The following is a 17,549-nucleotide window of genomic DNA, read 5'->3' as shown; positions in this document are numbered from 1 at the left end:
TGCTTCTTTGTCATGTTGTTCCCTTCACTTCTGAGAAAAGGGCAACAACCTATTTAGATAGGGAAGTTTAGGCTATTTATAAAGCTAGGCAGGTTAATGGAAATTGACAGCTCAGTAATGTCCTCCTTGGTGAATGACGCACATGGGTTTTAGATGATGTTGGCTTGCTGTTTTCACTTATAGTCTGGAATCAGCTGGAGGAATTTGTGTGCTTTGAGCTTTGCTGTTGACGCAGGTCCTGGGTACTGATATGTTTTAGGAAACATCTCATTTCCATATAAATGAAGGAAGATTAAAAAGAAAAATGTAGATGGTTTGCCTTTAAATTCCAGCTGGTATCACAAGGATGATGGAAATATTTCTTTCGGCCTTACGGAAAGACAGCTTTGGTTATATTCAATCATCATGAAGTTGTTATAGGTTTATTCAGAGATACTTTCTATATTTGTTGTTTGGAATTTGTTTATTCAGCTTCAGCTATGTATATTTGTGTGTGTCTTTTTAAGTTACATTTTTGGTATGTATTTCTGTAAATTCCAACTTTAATCTCTTAATAAGTTGTTTTCTTATTTCTTTGGTGGTACTGGGGATTGAACCCAGGGCTTTGCACAGTGAAGCAAGGGCTCTGCCACTGAGTTACACTCCCAGCTCCTCTTATAAGTTTTAGATAGCTCCACTTAAGACATTTATGTAATTACATCACTAAACTTGTCAATTTGATTTTAATAAAAGGTAGAATAATCAGGGTTAAGGATGTGGCCCTGTGGTAAAGCATGTGTTTAGCATGCATTAGGTCATGCATGTGATACCCAGCACTGCAAGGAAAAAAAAAAAAAGCAAGTAAAAGGACTAAATAGATTGTTTTTATTCTCACATTACAAAATTATAGTCCTCTCTCTCTTTTTTTAAAACACAGTAAATAGCAGTTTGGAGTGAGTTTTGTTTTTTTTTCTTTTCAAGTTTCACTAAAAGGAGAGCCTAATTTAAGCTTAAATAGTTGTAATAGTATGTGTTCCCCCAAATCCATATCTCCAGATTTCAATTGTTTACATTAAGTTTCATTCACAATAAAGTGATTTCATAAGTGGGAATTTTATCTCCTTAAACCACATTGATTATGCTCAGAAACAAAATTTCAGCTTATGCACAGTGTCAGAACACCAGCAGCTGATTTATTACTAGTTATAATATGCCTTCTGTGGGCCTATAGTCCTCATCAAAGCCAGTGCTGGACAATTCCTGAAGATGTCTAGAGCTCTGGCTTCCAGAGTTGGTTTTGTACTGCCACCTGTGGATCACCTGGTCTTGAGGGCCTTACTCAAGTATTATGGTAAATAGCATGTAGCACAGGGACCTTACACTGGCTTGCTCAGGTACCCTTGGGGGGAGTAGTAGAGAGCAGAGTTTCCAAGAGGTTTCTTGCTTGACTGAGACTGCCAATCCTTTGGGATCTTATGCCCCTCAATTTCAAGCAGTGCATTGGAAGGCTTCAGGCACCCTGGGCTTTGTGCCTTGGTCTGTATAGTCTCTAGGACTGAGCAGCAGCAGCAGCAGCAGCAGCAGCAGCTGCTGCTGAGTTTGCCTTTGCTCTTAATTGCTTCATTCTCACTGCTGGGGGATCTTTTTTGCAGGTTAGCAGGACCAAGCCTTTTGTTCATAGTCCTAGCCTGTCTAGTGGATGAAGGTGCAGGCAGCCTCCTACCTGCTTACTCATGGTCTTGCCAGTGGGACAGAGTTGGTCAGATTTCTGCCTCTGTGACAAGATACCCGAGAAAATTAACTTAAAAGGAGGATAGGGTTTTTTGGTTCTTTTTTTTTTTTGGTGTATAATTTCAGAGGTTTCAGACCATGGTTGGTTGGCTCAGTTGTCTTTGGGCCTGTGGCAGAATAGTATACCGTAGTGGTGGGAGAGCCTGCCAGAGGAAAACTCACGGTGTCTGGGAAGCTAAATGCTAAGGGAAAGGCTTGGGCTCCTCAATATCACCTTCAAGGGCACACTCCCACAGACCTAACTTCCTTCTGCTAGGTCTGCCTTCCTAAAGGGCCTCTGTCCGGTGCCCAAGGCTAGTGACCAAACCTTCCATATGGGATATTTAAGACCTAAACCTGACAAATAGGATTTTGGCCCACAGTTTTAAACTGCCTGTCATAGCCACTGTGGCTGAACTTCCTTCCCTACCCCATCTTTCACCCCAGATCTCCATAGTGAGAGGAGTGTTAATATCAGTGAGTTGGGCTTCCATAGACATCTTCTAGCTGGGGTGGATGGAGGTTGGGGGCCAGAAGGATGCATTGCTTCTCCAACTGAGGGCCTGGGGCCTTGAAGAACATGCAGAGTCCCAGTATCTCTCAGTGCCAACTTTGGGGATTCTTAGCTCCCACATGCCTGTCAACTGACAACTGTTCAATCCTATTGATTCTGTAGTAATTTTCTATTTATTCTCCTTTTTATTTTACCTTACCATTAGCCTGGTAATAACATGGTACATTCATATAGTGATTTATGGTTTGCAGTCTACTTGTAATGTGCCTTATCTTGTTTGATCCTTAAATCGACCTTGATTGGTAGGCGGGTTAGGTATTTTTATCCTAGTTTACAGAGGAGGAAATTGAAGCACGATCTACAATCACACAGCTGTGAAATGGTGGAGCCACATTAAACACAGGCATTTTGACTCCAGAGCTCACAAACTTTAACTGCTGTACCAAGTTGCTAGACTTCCTACCTTTTATCTCCCACTACTATTTGTAATCCCCTTATACTCACACCTTCTTGGTTTATTTCCCAACTCTGAATTTGCACTTTGTTTTCTGCCTCTGTGCCTTTGGTCACACTGTTCCCTCTCCCACTGTGCTTATCCAAATTGTGCCCATTCCAGTGCCTTCTCTTTCATGAAACTTTGCAAGATTTCTCCAGGCCTAAAGGATCCCTTCTTTCTGGATCCTTGAGCCCAGGAGTTGCAAGCCAGGCTGAGCAATATACTGAGATGCCATCTCCTAAAAAATAAACAAATAAATAATAGAAAATGAAACTCTCCTTCTTTTCCCTCTCCTCTAATAAGTGTTTTATTTTCACATCTCATTTACTATTACATTGTAAGTTGCTTGAGGACAGTAATGGAAGTTATAAGTGGTATATCTGGATATCATTTGTAGCATCCAATTATAGTCATGGTCAAAGACATAATGTGTAAATGTTTATTCTGTTCCATAAAAAAGATTAAATCAAGTTATATTTTTTTACTTGGTCAGAATAATTACTTGGTCTGATGGTGGAAAGAGGTGATTTGGGGAATTTGACATTATCCTTGCTATGTTTATCTAATAAGATTAAGAAGGTATGCTAGAGAAGTCTTCCTTTCTTATTGTATCATCAGTTTGCTCTTCCTCTTGGGAGACAGCTCATTCATTAAAGATCTTATCTAATTTGTGACAAACTGAGTACTTTGTTGTTAAAATAATTTCATTCCAATGTTCCATATTTTCAGTAGTCTCTAATATGGTAATTGCTAATCATAATTGAACTTCTTGATAAACAAAAAACCCAATGTTTATGTACCCACATTATTTTAATTTTATCTTTTAAAATTCCTTTTATAATTTATTTAAAAATACAAACTTAAAAATATGACTAACTTCAAGAGCATAGCAAGAAAGAAATATTGAATACAATTTAACTTTCTTTTGATAACTATCACAATGATGCTGATTTCTTGAAGTATAAAATTAATGCACTGGAGATTTCAGTTGAGTCTGAACTGTTTTGAGAACTTTACCTGAAATTTCTGTTTTATATATTTAGTTGTTTCCCTTCCACTTCACTCTTTTTTTTTTTAAAGTGCATTATATTAAAACAATTTGATACTTTTCTACCAGTAGTATTTTAATTTACTATCAGTAATATTTTAGTTCTGTCTACAAGTTTGGAGGTTTTATACTATTTTGAGGGAATAGATATTTCTACAAAGTAGCTTAACATTTCTGCAGAGTAACAGTGTTATCTTATTATGCAGTTAATTATTGAATCAAAGTTTGAAGCAATTCCTTTTAAAAGGTTTTTTAAATCAGTCTCTCAACTAGGAGTTTCTTGACCATTGTCTATCATTTTCCTTTCAAAGAGGATTTTTATTCTATTTCTTTGTTGGAAACTAGGTCACATATTGTGAAAGATTTAATTAGCTATCTGATGTTCTTTAACTTTTGGGGGAAACATCTGAGGGAATTTGAGGACATTGTCTACATACAATTAATTACATTCAGATTAGGTGTATAAAACAATTCTGTATCCGTGGCTAAGGTGCCAGATAATTAAGGTCTAATTGGATATATTTTAGCATTATTTTGAGTTGAATAGTTTGCAGTAGTCAACTTAGGAAAGACATTTCTGTAGTACAGGGAAACAAGTGTTTTTCCTGGCTGTGGACTTTGGACAAACCACTTAACCAGACAACTTGGTTTCCTGAAGAATGGGGAAATTGGTGGGAAGGTCTTAATGGTGCTAGGATTTAGTGATTCTATAATTAGTTTTTCTGCTTGCTATTGTTTTATATCAAATTATAATTATTACAGATCATTAAGTTATCTCATTGATTGGCTGGTTTCTCCTTTTCAATTTACTTAAAGAATGTGTTTTTTTTTTTTTTTTTTTTTAACCTCCTGTGGAATTATGGTAGGTTTAACCTTGAATTTCTTTTTTTCTCCAGTGGATACAATACAGGATGTTCCTATAGTCTCTTTAATTTAGAAATTAATTCAAGTGAAATATTGATTCATCCCATAATGACTTCTTTTCTTTTCTCCAGTTAATTGTGCATAGTTTTTTACTGAACTTTTTAAAGCTGGTTAATACAATACTGCTTTTATACAATTGCCAGAGCTTCCATGGGTAATCTGTTTATTGTTTGTGGTTCTGGAGATTAAACCCAGGGTTGCTCTACCACTAAGTGATATCCCCAGCCCTTTCTAATTTTTATTTTTTTTTTTGAGAAAGTATCTCATTAAATTGTCCAGGCTGCCATCCAACTTGCAATCTCATTGCCTTGGCCTCACAGCTGGGACTACAGGTGTGTGTTACTATACCTGGCTATTTCTTTAAAAAAAATTTTTTTTGGCAGTAATGAGGATTGAATCCAGGGATGTTGAACCATTGATGTACATTCTCAGCCTTTTTTATTTTAATTTTTATTTTAAGACAGGGTCTCCCTGTGTTTCCCAGGCGACCTTGAACTTGTCTTCATGTGTCTCAGCCTCTCAAAAAATTACTGTGATTATAGGCATGTGCCACCACACACAACTGGTAATTTGTTTTTTAGAATACTTTTTCCAATTTATTCTTAAGTGGAATAAGCCATTCAACCAACCATCAAGGCAGCAGTCACAGTTTATTGCCTAGGTCAGACCCTGATGCACATAGCCAAGATTGTCCATTTTGGAAGATCACTCAGCTTGTTGCTCTAGCTGCTGAGAATGCTACTGCTGACAGGTATCAGCCATCCACCCCTTTGGAGACTGCTTCAGCTACAGTGAACCACCCAGCCTGAGGTCATGCTTGGTAGCCCCCACATATTGATTAGTCAGGGGGAAACTACAAAGACTTGATCATTTCAATTCAACTAGGTACAACTCAGAAGGGTCATTCTGACTGCAGAAATCCCACAGGGTTGGCCAAAATTTCATTGGTCTTGTATCACCTCTGGACATCTTCCTCTGTCCAGTTTTTCTTTTGGTTGAGACTAGCTCTTTTTTTATGATTCTAGAATAGGTCAGGTTCCAAGGTTTCCAGATTGAGGAAGTTTATTTATATATACACTTATCTTATAGGAACATTCTTTCAAGTGTAGATTTCAGTAAGCATTTATTAGAAAGGGCTGTTTATGAAAAGAGATTCTATCTCTTTTTCTGAACATATGAAATATGTCTCATCATGATGGCTAACTTTCAACCAGATATTCCCTATTTTAGTTTCTATGAGTTACTTAAAATGAAGTGACTTTTTTGTAAAGTCACATAAAAATTAATTCTTCTAAGATGTGACTTTCTGATATATATAAAGTAAGTAATCCATTAATATGTGTGCTGGTAATTAGATTTTAAAAGCTTTATAATCTGACCTGATTTTTTATTTTCCTGATTTTGACTATTATTTCCATTCCATACCATTTTGGTCATTCAGTCATTCCTTAAACATATTCTTAAAAATTGTGTGTTAAGCCAGGCTCAGTGGCTCACACCTGCAATCCCAGCAGCTAGGGAGGTTGAGACAGAAGGATCACAAGTTCAAAGCCAGCTTCAGCAACTTAGTGAGGCCCTGAGCAATTTAGCGAGATCCAGTCTCAAAATAAAAAATATATATATAAAAAAGGGCTGGGGATGTGGCTCAGTGATTAAGTGCCCTTGGGTTCAAGCTCTGGTACCAAAAAAAAAAAAAAAAAAAAAAAAATCTATTCAAGGGTCTCTTCTAGGTATTAGCGATGATTGAATATAGTTCTCATCTGTATGCTGGGGTGAGTCTGTGGTGTCTATTCACTTTCACATTTTCCCTTTATTTCAGTGAAAAATTTCATGTGTTAATTAATTAGTCCCTTCTGATGGCATCTTATATTTTATTGCTTGATATTGGTCTGTTTAAATTGTGTGTATCATCCTGATTCAATTTGGACAAATCATATGACTCTAGAAATTTGTTGATGCCTTCAATATCTTCTATTTTTATTGGAGTACAAAATTTGAAATTAATTTCTAATTATCCTCTATATTTCTCTATATTTCTATATTTCTCTTGTGATATTATGTTGTTCATCACGTATGTTGGTAATTTGAGTTTTCTCTCTCCTTCTCTTTGTTAGTGTAGCTAAGGGTCTGTCAATTTTATTTATTTTTTTCAAAGAACCAACTTTTTGTTTTGTCATTTTTTTCAATTGTTTCTTTTGTTTCAATTTCATTGATTTCAGCTCTAATTTTAATTATTTCCTGCCTTCTACTACTTTTGGTGTTTATTTGTTCTTCGTTTTCTAGGGCTTTGAGATGCACTGTTAGGTCATTTATTTGTTGACTATTTCTTCTTATAAGGAATGAACTGCATGCAGTGAACTTTCCTCTTAATACTGCTTTCATAGTGTCCTGGAGATTTCGGTATGTTGTGGCTATGTTCTCATTTACCTCTAAGAATTTTTTAAATCTCTTCCTTGATGTCTTTTCAACCCATTGTTCATTCAGTAGCATATTGTTTAGTCTCTAGGTGTTGGAGTAATTTTTATTTTTTATTTTGTCATTGATTTCTAATTTCATTCCGTTATTATCTGATAAAATGCAGGGTAGTATCTCTGCTATCTTGTATTTGCTAAGAGTTGCTTTGTGGCATAATATATGGTCTATTTTAGAGAAGGATCCATGTGCTGCTGAGAAGAAAGTGTATTTGCTTGATGAAGGATGAAATATTCTATATATGTCAGTAAGCCAAAGTAATTGATTATATTATTGAGATCTATGGTTTCTTTATTCAACTTTTGTTTGGAAGATAAATCCAGTGGTGAGGCAGGTGTATTAAGTCACCCAAGATTATTGTGTTATGATCATTTGACTCTTGAACTTGAGAAGAATTTGTTTTATGAACTTAGCTGCTCCATTGTTTGGGGTATATATATTTATAATTGTTATGTCTTGTTGGTGTATGGTTCCCTTGAGCAGTATGACATGTCCTTTTTTATCCCTTTGGATTAACTTTGGCTTGAAGTCTACTTTATTTGATATGAGGATGGAAACCTCTGTTTGCTTCCGCAGTCCATGTGAGTGGTATGATTTTCCCAACCTTTCTTTCACCTTCAGTTTGTGAATGTCTTTTTCTATCAAATGAGTCTCCTGGAGGCAGCATATTATTGGGTCTTTTTTTTTTTTTAATCCAACCTGCTAGCCTAAGTCTTTTGATTGGTGAATTTAGGCCATTAACATTCAGGGTTATTATTAAGACATGGTTTGTATTCACAGCCACATCATTTATTTTTGTTATTAAACTTGACTTGTTTTCTTTGATTAGTTTTCCCTTTAGGGTATTACCTCCCTCTGCTGATTTTCATTATTGTTTTTTGTTTCCTCTTCATGGAATATTTTGCTGAGGATGTTTTGTATTATTGGTTTTCTAGCTATAAATTCTTTTAATTTGTTTATCATGGAACATTTTTATTTCATCATCAAATCTAGTTCCTACTTTTCCACGTAGGTGTTGATATTACTTAATTGTGGCTAAGTTTTAGTTCAACTCCTGTCTGCCTTACTGTCCTGTGTATGTGGTGGGACATTACTATATCATGATTGTCACAGACAAAAATGTCATTTTAGCCCCAAATAATGCATCTTTTAAACTTGTTCTTTCACATAATTCTATCCAATGACTGCTAAGTTTAGGATATCATGCTGGGTATTAATGGATATCCAAAAGTAAATGAGACACAGTCTGTGTTCTCAGTCAAAGAGGTGACTTTGTTCAGTCATTCTTTGGCTCTTTTGAACTGATTTGGGCTTTGCTGTATCTATGCATTGGTCTTCATCCAAAATTGAAGACTCATTGATTACAAAGGGACTTTTGTGTTTAATAAACATTTTCTAGCTACATACATTTGCTCCTGATTGATTTTCTTTAGTTGTCTTTTCTTACTCATTATAATGCCCCAAATCTTTTGTGTAGGAATGTTTAAAAAAAGAGGTAGAATCTACAGGATAAGGTTCATAAACAGCCCTGTCTGAAATCTATACTTGAAAGAATGTCACTGTTTCAATCTGGAAGCCTTGGAATCTGGCCTGTTCTGGAATCATAAAAGTAGAGCTGGTGTCCACTGAAACAACTGGACAGAAGGACATGTCCAGAAGTGATGCACAACCAATGAAAGCCTTGGCCAACCCTGTGGTATTTCTGCAGTCAGAATGACCCTTCTGAGTTGTACCTAGTTGAGCTGAAATGACCAAGTCTTTGTATTCTCACATTGACTGATCAATATGTGGGGGCTACCAAGCATGACCTCAGGCTGGGTGGTTCACTGTAGCTGAAGTAGTCTCCAAAGGGGTGGATGGCTGATACCTGTCAGCAGTAGCATTCTCAGTAGGCAGAACAACAAACTGAGTGATCTTCCAAAATGGACAATCTTGGCTATGTGCATCAGTGTCTGACCTAGGCAGCAGCTATAACCACTACATGATGGCTGAATTGCTCATTCAGCTTTCTTTTATTTTCTTGCACTGGATAATGAGTAGCCTAATTTAGGAGACTAAATATATGGTAGATTAGATATGAGTTAGGGCAGTATTATTTTTTTTTTTTACTTTTATTACCTTTCACTTAGGTGTTAATATTACTAACCTCGAATAATAAGGTGACTATAAATCTATGTTTACCCAGGACAGTCCTTTTTGCCTAGAATTACTTGCTGAGGCTCAATTAACATCTATGTTAATCTATTAATTTTTTTTTTATTGGTGTTGGGTTTGAACTCAGGGGTGCTTTACCACTGAACTATAACCCTAGCCCCTTTAGTTTTTAATTTGAGACAGTCTTGCTAAGTTGCTGAGAGTCTCACTAAGTTGCTAAGGCAGGCTTCAAACTTGTGATCCTCCTGCATCATCCCTCCTGAGTTCCTGGGATTATTATAGGGATGTGCCACTCTATCCAGCTTGGAATGGGTACTTTTGAACCTACTTTCCAGAAATTTTAGTGGGAAAAAGAAAAATTTAATTCTACTCCTGGTAGATTTATATAATTTGGAATGATACTTGTTTACAAGTAAAACTCTGAAATTAGGTATGGTTTCTGAAAAAATGTCTAGGGAAAGAAGAGATAGAGGTACTCAGTAATTTCCTTACCCTACCAGGAGGTTATCTCAAGGCCCCTTCTTTTTCTTAATTGTTGTTTGCTCTTTGCTGATTCTGGTTTTCAATTTTGGCCAAATGTTGGATGGGAAGAGGGCTTACTGCTGGACTCAGTTTTGCCCATCTCTAATTCTTTGGCAAGAGAAATCAACTGCTGGTTTTATTTTGATGTTTGGCACCATGTAGCGGACAATATCTTTAACAGGGTGCACTGTCAGTGATGGAGAACTTCTTAATCCTCTTTTCCTTACAAAAGAACACTATTAGTGGTGGTATGACTTTATGCTTGATTTTCCACAAATGAGAACTTGACCAGGCAAATATATAATCAGCCAGCCATCTGGCATTCTACACATATTTTCATTGACTCAGGGGATCATGGAGTTAAAGATGTAGCTTAAAATTTAAGCAGGAGAAGCAAAATGCAAGAGAATTCATGTTTTATGAATATCTTTTACCTTTGTTTTCTAGAATAAAACATTAAAGCTTGTCTGAGATTTAGAAAGATGCGATCCAGATAGTGTTTACTGTTTTTCGGATGCAGTCCAAGCTGTTAGGCATTCAGTAGCTGTTAGAGATGAAGCCTGATTTTTCCTTCATATGAAGTCAGAGTACGTAACATTAAATATTTGTTGAGCTTAATTTATAGCACTTTGATACAGATTCTTCTTTGCAACTTTGAGCCTTAGAAACTCACTCTTTCATTATGGACTTCAACTGCCTTTAAGACATAGGGATTCCATAAGTTAATTCTACATTTCAGTTATCACACAGGTGACTATTTTAAACCACAGTATATTTCAAGGATATCTTATTTATTTATTTTTCTGCAGTGCTATGTATTAATCCCAGGGCTTTGTGCATGCTAGGCAAGTGCTCTGCCACTAAGCTAATTCTCAGCCCTTTATTTTATTTTAAGAATTTGAGACAGGATCTTTTTATGTTTTCCAGACTGGACTTGAACTTGTGAACCTCCTGTCTCAGCGTCCCGAGTAGCTTTAATTATAGGCATGTGCCATTGTGCCCAGCCCAGGGATATCCATATTTTCATACTACCTGGATTAAAGATCATTGTATTATTACATATATACAACATAGAATTTGAAAAATTTTATTCCAAATACCCAAAAGCCAAGTTTAGTCGTCTCAGAAGGTAGAAAAAGACTTAAAAAGTAGATTTCTAAACCTACCTCCCATTTTCTAATTTATCCTTTTATAATAAATATTTGTTAAATACTTTCATTGTGCCAGGTAAGTGATAAGCAACTCTCACTGCCCTTCCTTTTCATCTACTGACCTATTCCAGTTCTTTGTTCCTCGCCTTACTCTATCCTCTTTGTTCTCCCGTCACTGTCTACATGATCAGTCTTTCCAATATTTCGGCTTCTTAGTTTCTTGTCCTTCTCTCCTCTTGTGATCTTGTCCTTCATCCTACCTTAGCTGATCATTCATACTTTTATCATTATCAGTGACTGCAGTCTCTCCATAATCTCAGTTGAGCATTCCCAACTCTTGACCTCAGCCTTGAACTTCTCCAGCTCCCTGCTCTGGTACCATTACTACAGCAATCTTTTGACCTTTATGATTCCTAAAGCCACAGATTTCACCACCCTGTTATTGTCTTTGTCTTCTCCAGTGACCTTTCTTCCTTTATATACCCACCTTAGAGTCCATGTCAAAATCCAGTTCTACTTAAATCCAGCATCTCTCTCTAAACCCAACTTCCCTTTGCTCTATGTTGCTGGAGCAGCATCAACTGGTTGCACCCTGAGTTCAAGACTAGTTACCTCCAGGGGCCACTCTACCATCCATATGCTACCCATCCACGCATATTCTTTTGTCCATTCAGTCTTGTGTATTCCTTCAAATGGCTTTTCCCATCCTTCCTCATTAATAATCTAGTTTCTTATTTTATTGAAAAATATAAGTAACTGCCACTCTAGAGCGCTTGGGCACCCCTCACCTCTGACTGTGTCCATGTGCTGGCATCAGTGCCCTTATGCTCCTTGACTCCTGGACTTTGAATGAATATCAGGCACCTGAACCCCTTCCTCTGCAGTCTCCTTCTCAAAGATATGGTTCCTGTCATTACTACTTCTCTCCATTTCAGTAATTTTCTCAAATTTATCAGTTTCCCCTTCTCTACACATCATTCCCATTGGTATGCAAATATGTTATTTTTTCTATTCTATACTGTTCCCTCCAGCTGATGACTGCTGCCCTTCTCTTCTTTATAGCAGAATTTCTTCACGTACTTGTAACTACTCATTTTCTTCAATTTCTCATTTGACTTTACTATAGTTAAGCTTTTGTTTTCTCCCTTCCTCCTACTTTGTAGAAACTGTCATGACAGGGTCATCAGTGATGAAATTCTCAGCCCTCATCTCACTGTCTAATAGTGCATGACAAAAGTTGATCACTGGTCACTTTCTTCAGTGGAAATGCTTTCTTCACTTGGCCTCTAGGCCAGCATTTTTCTAGTTTTCCTCCTAACTCTTTGGCCTGCTTATCCATCACCTGCTGTTCTCTTAATATTGGAGCATCCACAACCACTCTTGTGTCCTTCATTTTAATTTACTAAGTAATTTTATCCTATCCCATTCATTATGCTGGAGGCTTCTTTCTCATATCCAGCAGTCTAACTGACAGTTCTACCTTCCATCTGAAGGCATCTCACAGTAAACATCTCCCAAACTGAACTCTCCACTCAGGTTACTCAGGCCAAAAGCCTTTGAATCATCCTTAGCATTTCTCTGACTCACAGTCTACATGAATTTTATCAGCACATCTTTTTGACTTTGATTTTAGAATATATCCAGTCTCACCTTCTCTGTTATCATGCTTCATCATCTCTGGCTGGGAATATCACACTATCCTGTAATCAGCCTTGCTGGGCCCTCCCTTGCTGTTGACAGGCTATTCACAGAATACCAGCCAGAGGGGATCCTGTTGAAATGGGATTCAGAGGACAGCAGGGCTTTGCTGTATGGCTTCCTGTTTCCCTCCCTTACCTGCTTTCTGACTCACTGGTTCTCCTCAGTGAAAGTAAACACCGTGGTCCACAGGCCCTGCTGATCCCGCTGCCTCTTCATCTCATCTTCATTACTCTTGAGTTTGTGTCTTGCCAGGGTTTCTCATACCCACTTGCTCTCTGATGTGCTAACCTTGATTTTACCAAAGTCTTTGTTCTTGCTGATCACTCTGCCCAGACGTCTGTTCCCTTGAATATACGTATAGTAAACTCCTCATTTTTTTTTCCAATTCTTTTCTTAAATGTTGCCTTTCAGAGGCCTTCCTGATTTCCATCTCCCTATTTGAGATCACAATAGTCCCACCCTGCACCACTCTCTGTCTTGCTCTTCTCCACAGCATTTACCACCATAAATTATTTTACTTCTTTATTTTGTTTTTATCATATGTTTCCCTTAACTAGAATATGAACTTCATGAAGATAAAAATTGTTTCATTTTTCTTACTGTTGTTTTCCTTAACATGCAGAAAAAAGTGTTTGTATGTTAAATGCTATATAAACATTTGTCAAGGGAATGTCTGAATTATTTGTCTTTTCAACATCATGATTTTTCTGTTACATGTAAGGAGCAGAGTCTTAGGGAATGTTAGTCATTTGTGCAGATAACACCTAAATCCTGGTCTGCCTTGTCTCATAGTGTAATCACTGTATTAATTCATCTACCATCTAGTCTGTGCGTGAACTTTACATTGTGTTAATTGCATTATGAGAGAGGAAGTTATTAATATTATGCACCTTATTACTATTTCTACCCTCCATCAATATTTGGGAGAAAACAAAAACAGATTTTTCACATTGAAACACTTCCTTTTATATCAGGCAAACACATTGGAGATATTTGTTGGACTACTTCCTTTGGAGCAAAAGAGTTCTGAGAAATCTACTATTTTTTCTGCCTTCTAGTGGCTATATTTTCTTACAAAGATCAAAAATTCCTGCATCCTGTGGGTTTGAAGCATCAAGGAATAAATAAGAATGCTCCTTGTTTGGATAAGGTGGATCAGGTGTTCCAGGAATGTGGATTCTGCTGCTGCCTACTAGAATTTATGTTCATTTCTACCGCTGAATTGTTCTTAGTTTAAAGGAATCATAGATTTTTAAAAATTATCAAGCTACTTGCTGTCACATGGGATTGTGAGGAATTGAGGTCACACTTTCAGAAGATAGTCATAGATCATGATGAGTATGAATCATGCTTTTAAGTTTTTGCAGCTGCTTTTAGAGTTTCAAACTATAAGATGTGTCTAGTTGGCATTTCCCACACCTGCCCTATTTGTGGTTTATATTCAAAGAAAATGGTTGAGCTGAAAGTGAATTCTATGTACTAAGAAGAACTGATGGCCCTGGGTTATAGAAATGAAGTATGACTATCAGATCTGTCACAAAACATTTGTCTACCTGGCCAGACTGTGGCCATTGTTTACATCCACTCAGTCCCCCAAATTAGAATTTGGTGTGAAATGAATTTGTCATAAAATGCCAGCAGTATCTGAGAGGTGGTAAAATTTTAAATGACAATTGAGTGGTATGTTAATAAAGTTGTACCTGTGGTTTGATGAGAAGCCAGAGGGGTATATTGAACTCCTCTAATTTAGTCTTACACTCATTCTGTCACCGCTTCATTGGGCACAGATGAAATTTCTGCTCAGCTCTTTCCGCTTTCAGAGGTTATTTTCTGTTGGATTTTTTTGGAGGGTCCTGGAGGTATAGGGGTCATTGAGTGTTTGAGCTGTTTGTGTCAAGTTTGGGGCACCACCACTTATGCCTTCTTTAAGGGCTTTACATCTTCCATTTCCAGCCACTGGCAGCCCCAGGCAGGGTTCTCCGACCCCAATTAAGATTGAGTCTGGGGCTGGGGTTATAGCTTGGTGGTGGAGCACTTGCTTCACATGCATGAAACACTGGGTACAATCCTCAGCACCACATAAAAATAAATAAAGGTATTGTGTCCATTTACAACTAAAAAAAAATTAAAAAAAAAAAAGATTGAGTCTGTTTGTTTGACTTCTAGCTGTCTCCATTTTGCCTAGAATTTATAACCATTCAGTGCCAGAGGTTTAGTCTGAAAGAGGCAACTCTGCCATTGTCTTTAGAGCTTCAATATGTTGAGGTATATATTTAGCATAAGGATTTTTTTTGAGAGCAAAGTAACAATTTCATTTTGAAACAGGAAGCATAACTTCCACAGGGAGGGGTCCTAAGAGAGAGCTGACTAGGAATTTTGGTACCGGGAATTGAACTCAGGGGCACTTGACCACTGAGCCACATCCCCAGCCCTATTTTGTATTTTCTTAAGAAACAGGGTCTCACTGAGTTGCTTAGCTGTGCGCTTTTCCTGAGTCTGGCTTTGAACTCTTGATCCTCCTGCCTTAGCCTCCCAAGCCTCTGGGATTATAGGCATGCACCACTATCCCTGGTATGCCCACGATTTTAAATTTTCCTTTGTTAATTATTGCTTAATTCCACCATGATCAGAGAATATACCTTGTATGATTTTAATTCTTTAAAAGCTAATGAAATAGGATTTATAGCTTAGTATATGGACAGTTAATGTAAGTGGCCTCTGTTTACTTTAAAAGGGTTTGTATTCCTAGCTGTTGGATGTAATGTCCTGTGTATGTCAGTTATAATCATGTCCACATCTTGTATACTTTTAAACCTTTTTCTTGGTATGCTTTCTGTCAGTTATTAGAATGGGTATGTTAAATATCTCCCTATTATATTGTGACTTTGCCCATTTCTCCTTTTTGTTATGTTGATTTTCCCCATTTATTTGGAGTCTATTGTCAGATACATTTTGGTTTAGGATTGTTGTGTCTTTCTTGTGAATCAAACCCTTCAACTATATAAACTTTGCCTCTTAATTTTGGTAATGCCTTTCACCCTGAGGTTGGCTTTGTCTGCTATTAACAGTAATATCAGCTTACTTTTGATTATGTTTTTCATTGTGTATTTTTTTCTTCTTTTTGTTTAAAATTTGTCTTTATGTTTTAAATGATTGGGTTTTGCTTTATTTTATTCTGTTGTGACAGTGTTTCAATGGAAACATTTGATTACTTACAGTTAATATAATAGCTGATTACTTTTAAATCAATCCCCATCTATTTATTATCTGTTTCCTCTATGTCTTCTGTAGTTCTCCATTTTACAATTATTAACTTACTGAATTTTTAGATGTGCTATGCATTATATTAGTCACATGTATCATGTTGTCTACTCTTTTCCTCCTTTTTTTTTTTTTTTTTAAGGAAAAGACAGAGTTTTTAATACTCCATTGTGTGAGCAAGGAATTGTTGGTTTTGGAATTGGACTTGCAGTCACTGGTGCTACTGCTATTGCTGAAATTCAGTTTGCAGATTACATTTTCCCTGCTTTTGATCAGGTAAGTGCTTCATGTTTTATTGTAAAGAGCATTCATGAGGTTGCTAAGTCCAGAAAGTATTGAAGTATTGCATCCATCTTCCCATTGTCCATCTTAAGCACATTTTTTTAACCCTAACTTAGTGTTTTACAGTTATAACTTTCTAATGGAAATATAATCAAAGTTCTAATAGATGATTTTAGAAGATGGATTGGGAAGGAAGGACTCATTGCAACATGTGCCTTCTCTCCTTCTTCCCAGATTGTTAACGAAGCTGCCAAGTATCGCTATCGCTCTGGGGATCTTTTCAACTGTGGAAGCCTCACCATTCGGGCCCCTTGGGGCTGTGTTGGCCATGGGGCTCTTTATCATTCTCAGAGTCCTGAAGCTTTTTTTGCCCATTGCCCAGGAATCAAGGTATACTCATTTATTTACTTGATTAGATCCTCATTTGATATTTCCATTTGGTTGCTTCTGTTAATATTAACTAATGTGTTCATCTGGGGACAAACAGGATTTTGGAATTTATGTTAATTTAACTGTTAAGTAAGGTATGCTGGAATGTTGGTGCATACTACCTGTAATCCAAGTTGAGGGAAGGGGATTGCATGTTCAGGAAGCTGAGGCAGGGGAATTGCATGTTTGAGGCCAGCCTTAGCAACTTAATAAGACCCTGTCTCAAAATAAAAAATAAAAAGGGCTGGGGATGTGGCTCAGTGATAGAACATCCCTGGGGTTAATCCCCAGTACTGCAAACAAACACAGCCCCCTACTCCCTGCGGGGCTCTCCCCCACCCCAAATCAGGGAGGCTGGTATTTCTTTTAAATCCAATGCCCAGTTTAACAGATTGTTCTTTTTGAAGTAATACTGGCTTGACATTGGCAATAATTGACATCATAGATTTCAAAGAATACAACTGAGAACATCATTGGTTTGTCTTACTCCTCTTTCAAAGCCTTATGTTTCTCTCTACTGGGTTTTTCTCACTTAACTGATTTTGAGATGATTTAAATAAGTCTGCCATTTAGTTTACATTTACCTTGAAGTCAGTGGGATATGATACTTGGTATTAGTTCATAGATGGGGAGAATGCTCTTACCTAGATGTAATTTTCCTAATCTACAGTAAGGTAATGCTGTCTTAAACAATTAACTTGGAAACATCTTCCTGTTATGATTGGCCTTCACAGGAGCTTAGTTTTTTGATAATAAAATTATTTTGAGTATTTTATGTTAATATTTTGCTCTATCATCATCTTTTCTATTTCTTATTTACTGAACATCTTTCCAGGGAATCATAGA

The 17,549-nt window shown here is 37.0% G+C and overlaps 1 protein-coding gene across 1 annotated transcript in view; it reads left to right on the top strand.

The window, feature by feature from the left end:
• The window catches only part of Bckdhb (branched chain keto acid dehydrogenase E1 subunit beta), a 189,557-nt gene that overhangs the window by 32,458 nt on the left and 139,550 nt on the right, over positions 1 to 17,549 (top strand). The window contains exons 4-5 of the mRNA XM_076859981.1: positions 16,135 to 16,268; positions 16,509 to 16,664. Of these exons, the coding sequence (XP_076716096.1) occupies positions 16,135 to 16,268; positions 16,509 to 16,664 (290 nt within the window). The remainder of the gene's footprint in view (positions 1 to 16,134; positions 16,269 to 16,508; positions 16,665 to 17,549) is intronic.

Source organism: Callospermophilus lateralis, chromosome 6 (genome assembly GCF_048772815.1).
Source record: "Callospermophilus lateralis isolate mCalLat2 chromosome 6, mCalLat2.hap1, whole genome shotgun sequence".
NCBI classification, from domain to species: Eukaryota; Metazoa; Chordata; class Mammalia; order Rodentia; family Sciuridae; genus Callospermophilus; species Callospermophilus lateralis.
Note: the sequence above shows the minus strand (reverse complement) of the source record. Positions and strands in the feature narration are given on the sequence as shown.